General features: G+C 40.5%; 3 protein-coding genes across 11 annotated transcripts; 1 reads left to right on the forward strand and 2 right to left on the reverse strand.

The window, feature by feature from the left end:
- Positions 1-794: 794 nt before the first annotated feature.
- On the forward strand, positions 795-2,864 carry LOC113640148. Of its 2 annotated transcripts, XM_027142520.2 has the most exons (6): positions 795-935; positions 1,016-1,050; positions 1,231-1,357; positions 1,827-2,000; positions 2,120-2,201; positions 2,334-2,864. In XM_027142520.2, the coding sequence occupies exons 1-6, from the start codon at positions 927-929 to the stop codon at positions 2,708-2,710; spliced, it is 804 nt and encodes a 267-aa protein (XP_026998321.2). In that variant the 5' UTR covers positions 795-926; the 3' UTR covers positions 2,711-2,864. The 2 variants fall into 2 exon arrangements, with proteins under 2 accessions (XP_026998321.2, XP_026998320.2); XM_027142519.2 differs by having other exon boundaries at positions 797-935; positions 2,120-2,864.
- Positions 2,865-5,758: 2,894 nt separating this feature from the next.
- Positions 5,759-21,233, reverse strand: LOC113640149. 7 transcript variants are annotated; one of them, XM_027142522.2, is made up of 5 exons: positions 21,077-21,233; positions 20,962-20,996; positions 20,655-20,781; positions 19,735-19,908; positions 5,759-6,499 (listed from the first exon to the last, which is right to left on the reverse strand). In XM_027142522.2, exons 1-5 carry the CDS (start codon positions 21,083-21,085, stop codon positions 5,912-5,914), a joined length of 933 nt encoding a protein of 310 aa, XP_026998323.1. In that variant the 5' UTR covers positions 21,086-21,233; the 3' UTR covers positions 5,759-5,911. The 7 variants fall into 7 exon arrangements, with proteins under 7 accessions (XP_026998323.1, XP_047672251.1, XP_026998327.1 ...); XM_047816295.1 differs by lacking the exon at positions 20,655-20,781 and adding an exon at positions 20,366-20,414 and having other exon boundaries at positions 21,077-21,225; XM_027142526.2 differs by lacking the exon at positions 21,077-21,233 and adding an exon at positions 20,366-20,414 and having other exon boundaries at positions 20,962-20,977.
- LOC113640150 lies at positions 11,667-13,889 on the reverse strand. 2 transcript variants are annotated; one of them, XM_027142528.2, is made up of 5 exons: positions 13,544-13,889; positions 13,403-13,452; positions 12,927-13,309; positions 12,196-12,330; positions 11,667-11,874 (listed from the first exon to the last, which is right to left on the reverse strand). In XM_027142528.2, exons 1-5 carry the CDS (start codon positions 13,546-13,548, stop codon positions 11,830-11,832), a joined length of 618 nt encoding a protein of 205 aa, XP_026998329.2. In that variant the 5' UTR covers positions 13,549-13,889; the 3' UTR covers positions 11,667-11,829. The 2 variants fall into 2 exon arrangements, with proteins under 2 accessions (XP_026998329.2, XP_026998328.2); XM_027142527.2 differs by having other exon boundaries at positions 12,196-12,333.
- Positions 21,234-21,457: the final 224 nt, after the last annotated feature.

Raw genomic sequence — 21,457 nt, forward strand, 5'->3', positions numbered from 1 at the left:
CTGTGGTAAGATTCGAACCGTCTGTCTTGTGGGCAGGGGGACTTGTGGGCAGGGGGACTTGTGGGCAGCGGGGACTTGTGGGCAGGGGGACTTGTGGGCAGTGGGACTTGTGGGCAGCGGGGACTTGTGGGCAGCGGGGACTTGTGGGCAGGGGGACTTGTGGGCAGTGGGACTTGTGGGAAAGGGGGACTGGTGGGCAGGCGGACTTGTGGGCAGGGGGACAGTTTTGATGGAGTTTGCAAAAAAAAACAGTTTTTCTTAAAAAACTTACAAAAGATGTGCATAGAAATCACACATCTCTCTCTCTCTCTCTCTCTCTCTCTCTCTGTCTCTCTGTCTCTGTCTGTCTCTCTCTCTCTCTCTCTGTCTATTTTTCTCTCTCTCTCTCTCTCTCTGTCTCTCTCTGTCTCTCTCTCTCTGTCTATTTTGCTCTCTCTCTCTCTCTCTGTCTCTGTCTCTCTCTCTCTCTCTCTCTGTCTCTCTGTCTGTCTCTCTGTCTCTGTCTGTCTCTCTCTCTCTCTCTGTCTATTTTGCTCTCTCTCTCTCTCTGTCTCTCTGTCTCTCTCTCTGTCTATTTTGCTCTCTCTCTCTCTCTCTCTCTCTGTCTCTCTCTCTCTTTCTTTCTTTCCTTCTTACTTTCTTTCATTCTTTCTTTCCCACTCTTTTCTCTTATTTTCTCTTTTCTCTTAGGGGAAGTCTGGAATGGATCACCCCCCCCCACACACACACACACACACACACACACACACACATACTGTACACACCCACACCCACGCATGCGCACATAAACACACACCCACACCCACACACACCCATTGGCTGTATGTGGTGGTGTTTCCTGTTTAATGTGCTATAAGGAACAGCTCACTGCTTTACTTTATCACAATAACTGAAGCTGCACAGTGGAACATCACTTCTCCTCCGAGATGGCTGAGGTAACACTGCTGTTATTTTCTGTTTTTTACTCTCTGTTACTAGACAATTGTGTAACGTGTTTTGTGACAATTTCTTTTAGTCTTCCAAAAAACCAAAGAAAAGCAAAGAAGAAAGGTGAGCTACTTTTATTGTTTTATTTTTAGCTGAAGAGATGAATTGAGATTAAACTTGAAGTGTCTGTGAGCTCATGTTGATTTAGTGTTTCTCAGTGATTTCTGCTGTGTTTATTGATCTTGCACTGTGTTCATGTGTGAGTAGAAAACTGTCCTCACATTAATCTGTGTATTACAACAGGGCAAAGGAATTCCTCAGTAATTCAGCTTTCGCAAGAAATGCATTCCTCCTCTTTAACAAAGCCACTGATATAGTCAGTGCCCAGGAACAGGGAGACTTACAGAGTGCCAAACAGATACTGGAACAGGTGAGTGGAACTGTATTAACATACTGGTTTAATTAGGCTTTTTTTCCTTCACTACATCATACACACACACACACACACACACACACACACACACACACACACACACACACACACACACACACACACACACATACATGACCATCATCAACCAGAACCCACAATTAAACAGCAGCATGATATAAAGTTGTAATAACACACCTGATAAAACCATAAGCTCCAGACTGCATTTTGCTGACTGCATATTTTACTAAAAACAAATAAATCTAAACAACACTTTCATCCTTCAGTCCCATATTAATTTTCTGTGGTGACTCACTGCCATGGTGTCACTTTACTTCACTGTCAGACAGAAGAGTGTCTGTTAGCTCACATTTACACAGTGGAGAATGTAACACTCATCCAAACTGCTTCTTATCACTGCTTTAACTCTCATACAATATTCAATAATATTCTTTTATTTTTCCTCAAGATGCTACACAGCATCCTGTTCTTAGGTCACATCCATGCTGCAGTCTACCGCCCAGAATGGATCTTTTCTGATGTGGAGATGTTACAGAAAACCATCAAAGATTTCCCAAAACCATTTGATCTTTTCCAAACCCACGTGGCTCAGCGAACACCTTTCTCCTACTTTCTGCAACTGGTTAGTAAACAGATTATTCATAACTTTAAATCCTTTTTTTTTTTTATGAAGTTTTATTTTGAACTTTTATTACCTTCAAGTTTTCTGTGCAGTTTGTAATGTGTGTGTTTTCCTCTCAGCTCACAGTGTGTTACAGCGAAAATCAGGAAGCAACAGTGAAGAACAAACTGGCTGCATTATTGGCTGATTGTAAAAAATCAGGTGACAGATACCCACTGATTTCCATTGTCATATGTATCTGTGAGTATAATAACCGCAGATACTATGGTGCGTCTCTGTCCTGTGAGAGTGACAAAGAGAGAAAGATCATGACTTCTGTGTCTTGTCTGAAAGTGTGGCATCGCAAAGTGTCCTCTGCTGTGATGTCCATGTTTCCGCAAGACACTGGAACACAATGCACAATACAACTCCCAGCTACAGTGAGGTGTGAAGCGTTTGCTCTGGAGGACATGAGCCAAGTGAAACCACCCTGCGGACGCTGCCATCAGCTCTATTCACTTCCTGGACACACAGACATTCTAAATGAACCTGGTAACTGTGCTGAGACTGAGGTCATCAGTAATCTCCTGCAAGGCCAAGATGTGTCCACCATCACTGGAGAGGTTTATAGTGACCAGGTCATTGGAGAAAGGATGACAGCTTGTTTTACTGAAACCATGAGTAAAATAAAGAAGGCAGATAAATATAATATCCAGAATGTCTATAATTAGTGTCTCTCTGAGGGATCCTGAAGCTCTGAGATTCTGTAGAGTTGAATCTGAATCTGTTTGATCCTCTGATTGTTATTCTGAATAGATTCATACATTTTACCAAAAAAGTTAATAAGAATGATCTCCATTAAATAAAACCTAAACATGATTAATATTTGCTCTCCTGTCTGTGTCTGAATAAAAAATGTCTGAGATCTGCAGAAGAGTTAAGGAACTTCACATACTGTATTACTGCAGTTCAGTGTCTTGGTTTTATATGAGACATATTTTGTAGTTCAAATGTATCTCAATAATTAAACAAAATATTGTTGTTACTTGAAAATGTTATTAATTATAGCCTTTGTCTTTATACAGCCAGTATAACTTGTCACTTCAGTCAGCTTTAATCTTATGTGGATTTCTGCTCGGTTACCATTATTCTATCAAACATGCGCGCACACACACACACACACACACACACACACACACACACACACACACACACACACACACACACAGAGGGAGAAGAGAGAACAGTCTCAAACACACAGGAACTGAAAGAAATGCAAACAAATCGTACACCTCGGTAACTGTTTGGTTCAGCTCAGCCACCCAATCTGACCTCAGTAGACTACAGAGGGGAGTGCGGACTGCTGAACAAATCATTGGCACAACTCTCCCCACTCTCCAAGATCTGTACTCCTCCAGAGTGAGCAAAAGGGCAAAGACAATCACTCTGGACCCCTCACATTCAGCACACTCACTCAGGACCCCTCACATCCAGCACACTCACACTGGACCCCTCACATCCAGCACACACACTCACTCTGACCCCTCACATCCAGCACACTCACTCTGGACCCCTCACATCCAGCACACTCCCTCTCTCAGGACCCCTCACATCCAGCACACTCCCTCTCTCAGGACCCCTCACATCCAGCACACTCCCTCTCTCAGGACCCCTCACATCCAGCACACTCACTCACTCTGAGCCCTCACATCCAGCATACTCACTCAGGACCCCTCACATCCAGCACACTCACTCTGGACCCCTCACATCCAGCACACTCACTCAGGACCCCTCACATCCAGCACACTCACTCTGGACCCGTCACATCCAGCACACTCACTCAGGACCCCTCACATCCAGCACACTCACCCTGGACCCCTCACCTCCAGCATACTCACTCTGGACCCCTCACATCCAGCACACTCACTCTGGACCCCTCACATCCAGCACACTCACCCTGGACCCCTCACATCCAGCACACTCACTCTGGACCCCTCACATCCAGCATACTCACTCTGGACCCCTCACATCCAGCACACTCACTCTGGACCCCTCACATCCAGCACACTCACTCTGGACCCCTCACATCCAGCACACTCCCTCACTCTGGACCCCTCACATCCAGCACACTCCCTCACTCTGGACCCCTCACATCCAGCACACTCCCTCACTCTGGACCCCTCACATCCAGCACACTCACTCAGGACCCCTCACATCCAGCACACTCCCTCTTTGAACTGTTAACATCTTCTCGACACTACAAAGCCCTGAGCTCCAGAACGACCAGATATAGGAACAGTTTCTTCCCTCAAGCAATCCACCTGATGAACACTTAACACCATGGAACACACAACACATAATATTTGCACTATGTATACCTCAGCTGCACATTTCATACTTGCACTCTGTACATACATATATACATATTGTCTGTACTGTTTACTCCAACTGCACATTTCACAATTGCACATGTGTACATACAAATTGTATATATTGTATACTTATTTGCATATGTATATTTCATATACCAACTGCACATTTCACACCTGTAAATGTGTACATGCAATGTCATCTATACTACATATGTCATTCTGTAACACTGTGGAGATTATGTCACTAAAACAAATTGCTTGCATGTGAAAACACGCCTGGCAATAAAGCTGATTCTGATTCTGATTCTACGCACTCCAAAAACATGTGTCACTAAGGGACACGTATGACATAGAGTGTCTATGGTGTTTTGTAAATTCCCAGAAAATCCCCAGGCGATTTGTCACTAGTAAGTTTAGTCCAACTTTCAGCAAGACACTGGTCCACCACACACAAGATACAGTTCCCAGCTACGTGAAACGTGAAGCGTTTGCTTTGTAGGACATGAGCCAGGTGAAACCACCCAGCAAATGCTGCAATCAGCTCTGTTCTCTTCCTGGACACTTAAATGTTCTACATAAACCTGGTAATTGTGCTGAGACTGAGGCCATCAGTAATCTCCTGCAAGACCAAGAAGATGTGTCTGAGCAGACCACCATCACTGGAGGGGTTTATAGTGACCAGGAGATTAAAGAAAGGATGACAGCTTGTTTTACTCAAACCATGAAGAAAAACAATGCAGATAAATATAATATCCAGGTGGTCTATAATTAGTGTCTATCTGAAGGATCATGAAGCTCTGAGATTCTGTAGAGTTGAATCTGAATCTGTTTGATCCTCTCTGATTGTTATTCTGGGTTAGGGTTAGGGTTAGGGTTAGGGTTAGGGTGTGTGTGTGTGTGTACGTGTGTGTGTGTGTGTGTGTTTGTGTGTGTGTGTGTGAGGGTGTGTGTACGTGTGTGTGTGTGTGTGTGTGTGTGTGTGTGTGTGTGTGTGCGCGCGTATGTCGGAGTGTGTGTACGTGTGTGTGTGTGTACGTGTGTGTGTTTCCTGTTCTGCCAGTTTGAGCTCATCGTTGAACAACAGTATTAATTAAAATGAAAGCCATGAGCACTTGAATAATCTGAACAAAATGTTGCAAGGACGCAAACAAGTTGTAACATGAAGCATACGTGCATTCCAGTTAAAGCTCACGTTATGGGAGACGCAGATGGCAAGCGGTGACCCTGCTCATTTTAATAGAATAATATTCAGTCTGTTCTTTTGGAATAATATTAAAAAATATTCATGGTTATGATCTAATCTGCAAACTGTCCTTAAATATTTGAGATTTTTAGCTTGTTTTTTATTAATTCCTCTTTTATAACAGGAAAGATGTTTTTTTAATCAGACACAGACAGGAGAGCAAATATTAATCATGTTTAGTGTTTATTTAATGGAGATCATTCTTATTAACTTTCTGGTAAAATGTATGAATCTATTCAGAATAACAAACAGAGCATCAAACAGATTCAGATTCAACTCTACAGAATCTCAGAGCTTCAGGATCCTTCAGAGAGACACTAATTATAGACCACCTGGATATTATATTTATCTGCATTGTTTTTCTTCATGGTTTGAGTAAAACAAGCTGTCATCCTTTCTTTAATCTCCTGGTCACTATAAACCCCTCCAGTGATGGTGGACACATCTTGGCCTTGCAGGAGATTACTGATGGCCTCAGTCTCAGCACAGTTACCAGGTTCATTTAGAATGTCTGTGTGTCCAGGAAGTGAATAGAGCTGATGGCAGCGTCCGCAGGGTGGTTTCACTTGGCTCATGTCCTCCAGAGCAAACGCTTCACACCTCACTGTAGCTGGGAGTTGTATTGTGCATTGTGTTCCAGTGTCTTGCGGAAACATGGACATCACAGCAGAGGACACTTTGCGATGCCACACTTTCAGACAAGACACAGAAGTCATGATCTTTCTCTCTTTGTCACTCTCACAGGACAGAGACGCACCATAGTATCTGCGGTTATTATACTCACAGATACATATGACAATGGAAATCAGTGGGTATCTGTCACCTGATTTTTTACAATCAGCCAATAATGCAGCCAGTTTGTTCTTCACTGTTGCTTCCTGATTTTCGCTGTAACACACTGTGAGCTGAGAGGAAAACACACACATTACAAACTGCACAGAAAACTTGAAGGTAATAAAAGTTCAAAATAAAACTTCATAAAAAAAAAAAAGGATTTAAAGTTATGAATAATCTGTTTACTAACCAGTTGCAGAAAGTAGGAGAAAGGTGTTCGCTGAGCCACGTGGGATGGGAAACATTCAAATGGCTTTGGGAAAACATTTATGGTTTTCTGTAACATCTCCACATCAGAAAAGATCCATTCTGGGCGGTAGACTGCAGCATGGATGTGACCTAAGAACAGGATGCTGTGTAGCATCTTGAGGAAAAATAAAAGAATATTATTGAATATTGTATGAGAGTTAAAGCAGTGATAAGAAGCAGTTTGGATGAGTGTTACATTCTCCACTGTGTAAATGTGAGCTAACAGACACTCTTCTGTCTGACAGTGAAGTAAAGTGACACCATGGCAGTGAGTCACCACAGAAAATTAATATGGGACTGAAGGATGAAAGTGTTGTTTAGATTTATTTGTTTTTAGTAAAATATGCAGTCAGCAAAATGCAGTCTGGAGCTTATGGTTTTATCAGGTGTGTTATTACAACTTTATATCATGCTGCTGTTTAATTGTGGGTTCTGGTTGATGATGGTCATGTATGTGTGTGTGTGTGTGTGTGTGTGTGTGTGTGTGTGTGTGTGTGTGTGTGTGTGTGTGTGTGTGTGTGTGATGTAGTGAAGGAAAAAAAGCCTAATTAAACCAGTATGTTAATACAGTTCCACTCACCTGTTCCAGTATCTGTTTGGCACTCTGTAAGTCTCCCTGTTCCTGGGCACTGACTATATCAGTGGCTTTGTTAAAGAGGAGGAATGCATTTCTTGCGAAAGCTGAATTACTGAGGAATTCCTTTGCCCTGTTGTAATACACAGATCAATGTGAGGACAGTTTTCTACTCACACATGAACACAGTGCAAGATCAATAAACACAGCAGAAATCACTGAGAAACACTAAATCAACATGAGCTCACAGACACTTCAGTTTTATTCATTGCAGTTCCACTCACTTGTTCCAGTATCTGCTTGGCCTCACTCCATAAGTCTCCCTGTTCCTGGTTACTGTGGGAAAATAAGTCGTTGTTTTTATTTTTTCCTTTTATTTCTTGTATATTTTTTGGATAATGTAGAAGCCAAATCAAGTGACAATGCTAGTTATTTTCAAACTTTACATTAGTCTTTGGTTCCTGTCTCACATTAATATGACAGAATAGGGCAAGGTAACTCAGGATATCATCTGTCCCTGTGCCATTTGTCCCATTGTTTAAGGTGGCCGTTTGTTCATTATTCATTTCAAGGTCTGAGTCAAGAAGAACTGCCAAGCTGAACTCATTCTTATGATGATGAAGTGGTCTGAGTAAGACTGTTATTCTGATGGTATTAAAGGTGGGTGAAATTCAAGGGTTTGGTGTGGTACTGTTACATCCTTCCATGCTTTGTCACCCTAGTGCTTTGTTTCTATCTGAAGGAACTGCCTCTAAAATGTGTATCATTACAATGCACTACAACTTTAAGTCAGACTTGATCAAGCCTTTCATTTTGATGAAACTCAATGTTGCATCATGACGCTATGGAACCTCAATACCCATGCCGTCATACCAATGGAGGTAGGAAATCAGAGGTAGGAAATCATGTTCAACCTGTGCGAGGAGGAGAACCTCTAGGAGCCTGGGGTGCTCTGAAGAACTTGAGACCTTGGAGTCAAGCCTGTATCCAGCTTATAGAACCTTATGAATGTGAGTGGAGAGGACCACAAACATCTTGCAAAGGTGAAACCAGACTCCTAGTGGAGTGAGTTCTAATTACAAAGGGGCAAATACAATCCATGTACCTCAAAGGCCAGAGAGATTGCATCAATTGTCCAATGTTATAAACATTATATAGTGGTGGAGAGCCTTCTATTGTGCCCCAAACAGAATTACAACTGATCAGACCTACAACACGGGACTGAGAGGTTGACATAGATTTTGAGGGCCCTGACTGCACACAAGAGATGAAGCTTCACCTGTTCTTGTGCGTTAAAAGTTGGAAGGGAGGAGACTTGGAGGACTACCAGATGGACATTGGAGAAAGACAACTTTGGAATGTAGTTTATCCTCCGGAACAATATGGCCAGGGGCAAAACCAAATCTAAAGCAGAAGAAGGCATCTGGGCCTGCAAACCAGAGCAACCTTGAGAGCCAGAAACTTCTCAGAGGCTGGCTAGAGACACTCAGTCAGCCTCCCTTAAACCTTCAAAGACAATGAACTGGTCCTAGGAAGGAACCCACAGTCTGCAGAAAGGGCTCAAATATCTTGGCACTGAAAAGAAAGCAAGAAACAAGGGTATGCTTCCCCACAAAGGCTCTGTTAATATGGGCACGACAAGCCGAAATTGTGTCCATGTGTACATTAAGTGTAGTGGGTGAAAACCCTCCTGTAAGGCAAAAACTCCAGAACTGGACCAATCAGGCAGTTCACTGGGTCAATGGGATGCTGAGAGCACCATGAACTGAAGAGGTGCCACTTCAGGACATAAAGTTTCCTCATGAAAGGAGCTCTAGCATTTAAAATGGTCTCAATAATTTCAGTTGAGAGAACAAAATCTGTTTCTCCCCAAAATCTGTAGACTGGAATCAGATACAGAATCATACACCGGACAATCAGTAGTATGATCCTCCTTTTACTTTAGAAATTTATCTGGAAACTGAATTCCTTCTGCTATTACTTAGAAACTGATTAGTGTTCATCTTAGTAAAAAATTCACAGAGGTGAAATTAAATGAAGTAGCAGGTAGTTAATCATTACTGTAAAGTGTCATCTGTGTTGTACATAAACTTAGAGCTAAGATAAGAGCAAACTTTGGCCATCGTTTTGATTGACAGCCCTATTTATCTTAGAAATGTAATTTCTCTGGAACTTTCCTTCCTCAAGGCCAAAGTAAAGAGAGAGAAAAACATAGTCATCATCTTCAGATTAACAGCTATAATATGATCGAGACTGATGAGGCTACGCTGTGAAACAGCTGAATAACAGACAGGATGGGTGACTTTTTATAGCACCGATCATAAAGAACATAGATGAGAGTCATAATAGTTTTTTGTTATTGCACAATTCTACTGAATTCTGGATTTAGGAGTAAATGCAGGAACATTTTACTTCAGAGAGCACTGTTCCAACAACTCACATAATATGTCAGGATTCATGTTTAATGTAATTATTCAAAATTTAAGGCAGATTGTTTCAACACTGAAATGTTCAGGTGTCCTGGATTATTACAGCAGAATAGTTTACTAAAGTTTAAGTTTAATAACGTTCCACTATATTACTCAGTATTGATGTAAAACTTCCCACAGAATAGTTTATTCTAGACAACTATTAGAACTCATCATTAAAACAGTGGGTTGACAGAAATCTGTGAGTAAACCAATCCTTTGGCCAGACCATCTAAAGCAGGCTTTGTTTTCTCACAGTGATGCTGTAACCAACCTCAGTAACCATATATACAGTAAATATATTTTACCACATAATTATAAATATATTATACATATTTACAAATCTAAATCAGGAACCATGCTTATGTGTATGTATATATACAGGTGCTGGTCATATAATTTGAATATCCTCAAAAAGTTGATTTATTTCACTCAAAAACTGAAACTTGTATATTATATTCATTCATTACACACAGACTGATATATTTCAAATGTTTATTTCTTTTAATTTTGATGATTAGAACTGACAACTAAGGAAAATCCCCAATTCAATATCTCAAAAAAATAGAATATTAATTAAGACCAATACAAAGAAAGGATTTTTAAATATCTGGGCACTGCTCCGGTGTTATGAGAGCCCAGGTTGCTCTGATTGTGGCCTTCAGCTCTTCTGCATTGTTGGGTCTGGCATATTGCATCTTCCTCTTCAAAATACACCATAGATTTTCTATGGGCTTAAGGTCAGGTGAGTTTGCTGGCCATTTAAGAACAGGGAACCCATGGTCCTTAAATCAGGTACTGGTAGCTTTGTTCAGCAGCAGAAAGCATGAAGTGCTCTAAAACTTCCTGGTATACGGCTGCATTGACCTTGGACCTTAGAAAACATGGCGGACCAACACGAGACGCTTCTGACGTTGTCTGTGCACTTCATGCTTCTTGCTGCTGACCAACTGTATGGAGATGCAGATTTCATTTTCCAACAGGACTTGGCACCTGCACACAGTGCCAAAGCTACCAGTACCTGGTTTAAGGACCATAGGATCACTGTTCTTAATTGGCCAGGAAACTCACCTGACCTTAACCCCATAGAAAATGTATGGGGTATTGTGAAGAGGGACACTGTGCTCGGATCGGCCTGACTCATCTGTCAGGTCCCTTCACACTGCAGGAGATGACACAAGATCTTTCAGTGGTACAATCCAGTAAGCGGCAGTTTTGCAGACAGAAATGAGTTAATGAAAAAGGTCAACTGAGAATAACCAGACTAGTTAGAGCTGACAGACCCTCGGTAACTCACATACAGAAATACACAATAATACTCAAACTACAGTAGCTACAGTAGCATCCATCCAGGACAACCACTACTGAATCAGACTACAGTATCACAGTAACTACTTTGTACATTTAGATGAATGAACACTTTTCTGTTTCTGTTTGATGGCAGTAAAATTTATTTAGGGGAATAAACTCTATTCTATGAAATGTCATGTGTGTTCATGTTCCTAAACACTTCACACCTCACTGTAGCTGGGAGTTGTATTGTACGTGATGGATCAGTGTCTTGCTGAAACTTGGACATCACAGCAGAGGAGATTTGCTACACTTTCAGACAGGACACAGAAGTCTATTTCTGTACTGCAGAACATTGTCAGGAACCAGTAATTATTATTTAGACTCTTATTGTGAAGAATCAAATTAGTAAAACTGCTGCTAAATGTAACAAAATAAATAAAAATCATATCACCTTTTATTAACATATGAAGTTTAATAATAACACTTACTATAGGAAAGAATAGAATAATATCCAGTCTATTCTTTTGGAATAATATTACACACACACACACACACACACACACACACACACACACACACACACACACACACACACACACACACACACACACCCTTTAACATCTCATTTAAATAACAAAAACAAGATTCTCTGTGTTTATGTACATGAACATTTTTATTTAGAAGAAGAAGAAGAAGAAGAAGAGGAAGAAAAAGAAGAGGAAGAAAAAGAAGTCTTCAAACTTTCACATACAGAGTTTATACTCTTTAAAGAAAATGTAGAAAAAGAGCAAATATTCTGAAATATTCTGGATTTGTTTTACAGAACAGGAATTGGTTTATCTCTCCCACCAGAAGTGCTCGGCTGTAGAGAAACACAGACACATGTATATATAAGAAGCAGTTAGAGTTCATCATCACATACAGATAAACTGCAGCAGTTAACATTAACTTTATATCTTTATTCTTCTGATTTTAACCTTTTATTTATGCTCTATATCATTTATGTGTAATGGTGACAGTGATGGTGATGATGATATTGGTGATGTTAGTGAGGATTAGTTGTGATGTTAGTGATAGTGATTATGATGATGATGTTGGTGATGATGATGATGTTGGTGATGATGATGATGTTGCTGATGATGGTGAGATCTCAAAAACACCACTCAGTTTTAGCAATACTCACCTTTCCTTGCTTTTTCCCACTGATGATGTCCAGGTTGGTGAGATACGAATCCTTCAAACACTTCAGCATCTTCTCATGATCCTTCATCTTCTCTCTCACTTCTTTGGATTTCTTTACCTTGTCCCAATCTTTTTCCTTCTACAGACAGAGCAACATTTATCAGTGATGTTCTACACAACTTAACATTCATTATAATAAAGTTTTCACTAATCCCAATATTAATGCACATAACTGAATGTATAACCTGCTCCTGAGAAATTACTTCTAATGTTTACTCGATTTAATACCAAAAAATTATAATTTACAATTCACTATATTCTTATTATTTGTATAATATATTTATTGCTAGAGACTTCAACGCAGTTCTGGACGCCGTTAAGGGTTTCGTCCAATTGCATACATGTAAAATATTTAATGATGACCAAAATTGGAGAAAACCATCATTTTTTTTACTTAAATAAAGTGATATTCTTGACATGTATACAGTTTAGGATAATATAAATAAAAAAAAACTAGATGATCAACAGAGTATTAAAAGCGAGAAGAGAAATTCATCTGAGTTTCATGTTAAATTGCACTAATGGTTTTAGGTGAATGAGAGCTTACATTTTCCTAAAAACCTCCTTAACTCGATTCTCCATAAGTCCAGATACTTTATATTAAAGACTAAAAGTTAGCACAAGATTTTCAATCAGTAAATTATTTTGAATTTAACGTAAACACAAACTTACCATGTCCTCAAAGCTTTGACCATGGTAGTAACTTTTAATTCCTGGTAACTCGAAACCATGTAGAAAAAGTTCTTTCAGGTTGTTATTGATGTGATACAGCGTGTTATCGTTATAAGCAAACACCTTTCCATCCTCACACACCATCAGCACCAGACCATCACGGGGGAGGTGACCAGAGAACTCCTCAACAACACCAATGACCTCCATGTACATGTGTTCTGGGAGGTAGAACTCCTCCCACTCCTCTTTCATCTCAGGTTCATCTTTATATGCTGTTACAGCCAAAGATCCCACCTTGACACTGTATTTTTTCAGTTTAATGATTGACTTGCTGTGTTTTAAAGCAACATTTCTGATCTTCTTGAGATAAGTCTCTGACCCATCTAAAGAATCAGACGATCAAAATCACACATCAGAACATTCACCCTTATTTATAAAGAGTTATACAGCGGTATAACGAGTTTATAAACTTTTACCTTTGCTGAGATCAGGAAGAAGGAAGTCCTTCACAATTTGTTCTTGTTTACTTCATGAGCAGAGGGAAATACATATTGTCCTTTATTATTGTTATTATTGTAAATAAAGTGTCACATACAGAAGACAGAAGACCTGCTCACCTCATTCTGTGTAGTCGGTCTGTTGGTCACATGAAGATACTGACGACAAAAACACATCTGACTCCAGAAGACTGGGCAGAGACTCGCGCATGCGCACAAACAGCCAGGGGAGGAGTTTCGGTTTCAGGCTTTTTGTTAAAGAGAAAAGTCCCAGAAAAAATGTCGGTTTTGTTCCTAAATAACATCGATGTTTTATTTGTTAATCAGTACATCAAATAAAATGTAGTGTGTGTGTGTGTGTGTGTGTGTGTGTGTGTGTGTGTGTGTGTGTGAGAGAGAGAGAGAGAGAGAGAGAGAGAGAGAGAGAGAGAGAGAGAGAGAGAGAGAGAGATTATTTGACGCGTCATGATTAAAACTCTACGTATACTGCCCTCTAGCGGTCAACTTGAGACATAACACCTGTCTGTCTCAAAATCAGAATCAGAATCATTTTAGGGCGTTTTTACACCTGGTCACTTCGTGTGTTGTCTCTGATCCAATAGCTATCTGATTTGTTCCATTTACATCAGGCCACATAAATGCCACAAACCTGCGAGTGACGTACTTCCGTATGGGAGGAGTATAGCGCTGAGGTATGTGGCTTGAACAACCACATTCATTTACACCTGTCCAGTTTCATCTGAAACGCGTCCCAGACCACCTCCTGAAGGGGTTTGTACCATCGGGTTTATATCTGTCTCCAAAACGTTTCAGAGGGCATTTAGACCTGCTCTGTTTTTACCATCGGATCACAGGAAACGCAGGAAGTGACCCGGTGTAAAAAGCCCCGTTATCTCCCTGGAACTCTCCTAGGGAGAGGTAACTTAAACTGCATGGAATTTAAAAGATTAAAGGTTAATGAGACAAGGTAAGACAATAGACCTGTCCCACCACCCTGTCTGTTTTTTAGTGGTGATTGAGAGAGAGAGAGGATAGAGCAGCTGATGAAGCAGTGTTCTGTGTGGATATCAGAGTAGTGGGAGGTTAAAACCAACATAAAACCAGCTTTCCTTATGGCTGACTGATAATTCCATTCTGTCAGAGATTCAAATATGCTTTAGGAAAACAACAGAACAGGAAAAGTATTACTTTAGACAATAATAGCAGCTTTAAGTTTCTTGGCGTCAACATCAGCGAGGATCTCACCTTGGCCATACACACTGACGCAGTGCTGAAGAAGGCACATCAACGCCTCTTCTTCCTGAGACGGCTGAGGAAGTTTGGAATGAGCCCCAGCATCCTCAGAACATTCTACACCTGCACTATAGAGAGCATCCTGAAGGGCTGCATCACTGCCTGGTTTGGAAACAGCACCGCTGGCAACCATAGAGCCCTGAAAGGGGTCGTGCAAACTACCAGCCACATTGTTGGAGTTGAGCTTCCCTTCCTCCAGGACATCTACAACAGGCGGTGTATAAGAAAGGCCCGGAGGATCATCAGTGACTCCAGCCACCGGTCCCACAGACTGCTCTCTCTGCTCCCCCAGGAAGACGTCTCCGCAGCATCTGATCCCGCACTAGCCGAATGAGGGATAGCTTTTTCCCTCAGGCTATCAGACTAACCAACAGTCACAACTAATACACCCTACAGCACACTTTTACAATATGGTATGCCACACACTGCACCTTAACTTCGGACTATCCACTGGACTATACACTCACACTGCACTAGACACACTGGACTTTACATACACACTGGTTGTTAATTGTACATATTGTACACACATTGTACCGGCTATATATATGAGCATACTGCACATTTCACCTGTGGATTTCATTGTTTGTTAATTGTATATATTGTACAGACACATTGCACTGACTATATGTATGAGCAAATTGCACATTTTCACTTGTCAACTCATTACCTATATATTTATTGGTATATCTGTACAACTGTTCTGTAATTTCTGGAGTTTGCTCCTAAGAATTTCACTCACCAAGGCACATGTGCTGTGGTGATGTGACAATAAAAGTGACTTGACTTGACTTGACTTAATAAAAGAGCTTTGGTCCCATTTACATGTACAGACATTTTTATTAAGGGGAGTCTTTTGATTTTTGTTTATTTTATAAAGAAATAATTTTACATAATTAACTTTTAATTAAATCTTTACATTTACAAAAACATTTAGTAAAGTATGATTTTGTTCAGTAGCTGCAATGAGTCATTTTGGTAAGAGAGACTGTTACAGTATATGTGTATTCATCATGTGGGAATGTCAGGATGTAAACAGTATGACTAAAAGATGTGGTGTTATAACCATGAACAGTTGTTTTAAAACATTGTTCAGTGTAAAACTCACAAACACACGTGTGTGCTTATCAGCATCCAAGCTTGTAGCCATGACGTCTTTGTAAGAAATTACAGAAATTGCACCCAAATTCCACTCCAAGGTACACATCTAAAAGAGCTCATTCCTAAGAAGTATCCTAAGAAGGTAATACGTTTAGGACTCTAAACGTGTAAACTTGATTCAATTATAAATATGGGGACGGCAGCAGGACATTAAGGATCACCACGAACAAAGGGTTTACGTGACTGCGATTACCAATTAAAGTGACCACTTGGTTGATAACAATACCAAGCCAAGGTCTATGTGGCTGAGATTACCATTTAAAGTGACCACTTGGTCACTTTAAATTTAAAAAGGCGTGAGCAGGATTTGCTCAGGGTTCTTATTGACTCCGATGAACCCAAAGTACTGGATGTATTTTGTCACTGCTATGCTGGAATAAACTTCTTGTTCTTCATTAAGATCTTCAACATCATCGTCTTATTTTTACACTACCCATTTTTTATTTCTTACATCTTGCACTAAGGTATTAGCCCATCATGGTGTTGAGGCAGATCTGAGTGCAGGGATGATCTTCTAGACCCAAAACAGAACACACATCTTTATCTGTATGAACACAACACTGCCATTTGTCATATTTAATTGTCCCATGAAATTAGATTTAAATCCGTTACTGGAAGTGTTATTACAGCTGTAATTATTTTTATTTACCCAATAATACTAAAAGTCAGTGAGAACAGAAACACTGTAAAAGAAAAAGATATTTAGGATATAAAATGTTCATTATAGTTGTTATATGAAATTGACTGAATTTTTTTGGTACTTTTAATTATTATCTTTACTCGTTTAGTTTTATTTATTACCTTAAACCAGGACAAATGCAGAGAAGCCCACAGGTAGGGTCGGCCCTTGGTTCACTTCATTAGTAAGAAGTGAGAGCATTACGGTATAAAATAGGACTGTATCCTGATGACTGTGGCTCTATGAATCCTTGACACTACAGTACAGAATCACTTGTATCTGCTTGTAGGATATCTGCAATATTTCACGTGCATAGGACAAAAACATCTCCTGAATTAGATCATGATCATTGGTCATGTCTGGTTTTGTCTTTGTCCCTGTTTTGTGTTTTTATTTAATGAACCCAGTTTATTTTAGCTATCCTGTACTTGGGTCTGTTTTAATCCCCACATCGCTGACAAGGATTCCGCCAGACCAAGACCCAGCAGGACAGCGTCAGCCTGAACTGGACTGTTAATTTTTCTGTGTGTGACATAGGCCTGTGTTTGTTTCGGTGATGGACAGCACTCTGCTTCTGTTTTCCCGCGGGGGACACTGCCTCACTTCCTGCTTGCAGACGATGTCACAGCCCGGTTTTGTTTTGTTTTTATCAGTGCCCTGCGACATCGCCACTCACCTGTCAGGTGGGGGAAGTCGCTTCACTTCCTGGTTTCCCGTGGAGGACGCCGCCCCACTTCCTGTCTGCGGGGGGGACTTTTTCCCGCCCTCCCCCACTTTTGATTTTCTGGACGTGGGTCTGGCGGTGTGTCGGGGGTTGTGCTCGGCCCTTCAGCCCGGCTGTGGACGTCTCCGTGTGCTTTGCTCCCCCCTCCTGCCTTGCAACGTGCCTTGCTCCCCCACCTGCCTCGCCGTGTGTCTTGCCACCCCCCCACCTACCTCGCTGTGTGCCTTGCTTCCCCCACCTGCCTACTCTGTGAGCTTCTGTTTATCAGGGAAGAGTTTTGATTTATCCTCTATAAATCATGGAATAGTTTGTCATTCTCTACTTTAGAGAAACTAACATAAGATTGTCTAATAAGAGAAATCCCATAGAAAGTCAGTGTTTTAAAAGAATGCAAGACTGATCCCCACTACTGAAAAAGGTGGATTAGCTCCCCCTTGTGGACTAGTGGAGAGTTCAAATCAATGTTAGAAGAGCAAATGAATGCTATAGTGACAGACTTAGTCAAACAGAATTTGACAAAGAAATATGGCATTCATCCAAAGTAAAGTATGGTCTATTGAACAGTGCAAAAAGGTGCTATGTGTTTGTATCAGAAACAAAAGGTCAAATAAATTATCTGTTGTGACCTGGAATTTTGTGTTACTTCAATTGAATTACGTGTTCTAACGTAGCGGAGAAGCTTCACACCTTAAGGGAGACTGAAACTACTCCTTATTAATCAGCTGAGAGAACTACAGTAATAAGCAAAGACCAACACTAAGATCAACAATGCTATACAATATAACAAAGGTCAGAATCTTACCTTCCCAGAAGACAATATATTCAAATAAGAGAGATAAAGCACACAAGATTCAAATTAGTAAAACTGCTGCTAAATGTTAAAATATTAACGGTCATGATCTAATCTCCAAAATATCCATAAATATCTGGGAACGTTTGTTTTATATCAATTCCTCTTTTATAACAGGAAAGATTCGTTTTTTAAAGAGCTTTTTAAACAGACAGAACAGAGAACAAATATCAATCATGTTTTGTTTTTATTTATTTACTGGCAAAATATAGCTCATACAGACAGGATAATACAGATTCAGAATCAACCCTACAGGATCTTAGAGCTTCAGATATGACTAATTATATAATTATATTATAGATATAAAAGTACAGACCCAAATGCAGGATAACATTTAGGTTTATTTAGGGAAAAATAACAAAGGGCAAAAAACACTAGAAGACTGGAAACAGAAAAAGCAGGTACACAGATACAACAAACAGAGACAGCAAACCAAAATACAAGGACTCTGTGAAAAGCAGAGGTAAGAAACACGGCATAAATAGTGGTGATCGTAAGTATAACAAGGAACGGGTGTGCAGAAGCAGGAACATTAAGGAAAGGGCGGGGCTAACATGTGATGCATAAAACAAACAAAAGCACATGGCACAGACACAAAGGCAACAGTGTACCCCTAGTGTCCATTCAGGCCAATTCCTGACGATACTCCCCCATAAGGCGCGGCTCCCGACGTGCCCAGCCAGAGACACATTTAAAAGTCCAAACAAGGAATGATCCAGGTTAAAAACAGGGAGCAACGAGCCTAGAAACGAGCGAGGAACATGGCGAAGTAGGCGGGATGAGCGAGGAACATGGCGAGGCAGGCAGGATGAGCGAGGAACACGGCGAGGCAGGCAGAGGCAGCCAGTAACACGGGGGGGGGGCGGGCAGGTGGGGTGGGGGATTAAGGCAAGGCACAACACAAAAAAATATAGACACTAATCAAAGACAACCAGGATAATCTAATTATTTGCCTTTTTATACTTAATGTTTGTTACTCGTGTTAATGTCAATGTTATATTCAAATTTTCTTAGAAAAAAATCTTAGAGCTTAGAGACACTAACTATAGACAGCCAGGGTATTATAATTATCTTACTTTTTCATGTGTTGATTAAAACAAGCTGTCATACTTTCTTTAATCTCCTGGTCACTATAAACCCCTCCAGTGAAGGTGGTCTGCTCAGACACATCTTGGTCTTACAGGAGATTACTGATGGCCTCAGTCTCAGCACAGTTACCAGGTTTATGTAGACCTGGTTCATGTCCTCCACAGCAAACACTTCACACCTCACTGTACACATCACAGCAGAGGAGACTTTGTGATGCCACACATCCAGACAAGACACAGATGTCATGATCTCTCTCTCTGTCACTCTCACAGGACAGAGACACACCATAGTATCTGTGGTTATTATACACTCAGACACACAGTACACTGGAAATCAGTGGGTATCTGAATTTCCATCACTGTGAATTCCTGACTTTCGCTGTAACACACTGTGAGCTGAGAGGAAAACACACACATTACAAACTGCACAGAAAACTTGAAGGTAATAAAAGTTCAAATAAATCTTCATTAAAAAAAACAAATGTATTTAAAGTTATGAATAATCTGTTTACTAACCAGTTGCAGAAAGTAGGAGAAAGGTGTTCGCAGAGCCACGTGGGTTTGGAAACATTCAAATGGCTTTGGGGAAACATTCATGGTTCTCTGTAACATCTCCATATCAGAAAAGATGTGTTCTGGGCGGTAGACTGGAACATGGATGTGACCTAAGAACAGGATGCTGTGTAGCATCTTGAGTTAAAAAAAATAAAAATAAAAGAATATTATTGAATATTATATGAGAGTTAAAGCAGTGATAAGAAGCAGTTTGGATGAGTGTTACATTCTCCACTGTGTAAATGTGAGCTAACAGACACTCTTCTGTCTGACAGTGAAGTAAAGTGACACCATGGCAGTGAGTCACCACAGAAAATTAATATGGGACTGAAGGATGAAAGTGTTGTTTAGATTTATTTGTTTTTAGTAAAATATGCAGTCAGCAAAATGCAGTCTGGAGCTTATGGTTTTATCAGGTGTGTTATTACAACTTTATATCATGCTGCTGTTTAATTGTGGGTTCTGGTTGATGATGGTCATGTGTGTGTGTGTGTGTGTGTGTGTGTGTGTGTGTGTGTGTGTGTGTGTGTGTGTGTGTGTGTGTGTGTGTGATGTAGTGAAGGTGTCTCCAGTGTTAGTGATGTGAGTTTACATTTCTTTACACTTTCTCACTAACACAAGATGAGATTTTTCTCATGAACCTGGAGAGAATAAAGAGAAAGTGCTGATTATGAACACAAGACAACAGGAAATTATTTAATAAACATTAAAAGTAGGTAAAAACAGACTAAAGAATGTGACGTGACACTTGTTAATAATTTTAATTCTTCTTCAAATTTCTGTGATAGTAATCAATATTACAGCTTTAAGATCATCAGCACAAAGTAGACACTGAGGTTAAAAGCCTAATTAAACCAGTATGTTAATACAGTTCCACTCACCTGTTCCAGTATCTGTTTGGCACTCTGTAAGTCTCCCTGTTCCTGGGCACTGACTATATCAGTGGCTTTGTTAAAGAGGAGGAATGCATTTCTTGCGAAAGCTGAATTACTGAGGAATTCCTTTGCCCTGTTGTAATACACAGATTAATGTGAGGACAGTTTTCTACTCTCACATGAACACAGTGCAAGATCAATAAACACAGCAGAAATCACTGAGAAACACTAAATCAACATGAGCTCACAGACACTTCAGGTTTAATCTCAATTCATCTCTTCAGCTAAAAATAAAACAATAAAAGTAGCTCACCTTTCTTCTTTGCTTTTCTTTGGTTTTTTGGAAGACTAAAAGAAATTGTCACAAAACACGTTACACAATTGTCTAGTAACAGAGAGTAAAAAACAGAAAATAACAGCAGTGTTACCTCAGCCATCTCGGAGGAGAAGTGATGTTCCACTGTGCAGCTTCAGTTATTGTGATAAAGTAAAGCAGTGAGCTGTTCCTTATAGCACATTAAACAGGAAACACCACCATATACAGCCAATGGGTGTGTGTGTGTGTTTATGTGCGCATGCGTGCATTTATGTGTGTTTGTGTGTGTGTGTGTGTGTGTGTGTGTGTGTGTGTGTGTGTGTGTGTGTGTGTGTGTGTGTGTGTTAGTGTGTATGTGCGCATGCGTGCGTTTGTGTGTGTGTATGTGTGGGTGGGGGAGGGGGAGGGGGTGAAGTTTGATCCATTCCAGACTTCCCCTATTGTGCCGCTGCATGCTACTGCTGCACCGCCATCTTAAAAAAGTGTGTGTAGG

The sequence above is a fragment of the Tachysurus fulvidraco genome, chromosome 7 (assembly GCF_022655615.1).
Source record: "Tachysurus fulvidraco isolate hzauxx_2018 chromosome 7, HZAU_PFXX_2.0, whole genome shotgun sequence".
Lineage (NCBI taxonomy): Eukaryota > Metazoa > Chordata > Actinopteri > Siluriformes > Bagridae > Tachysurus > Tachysurus fulvidraco.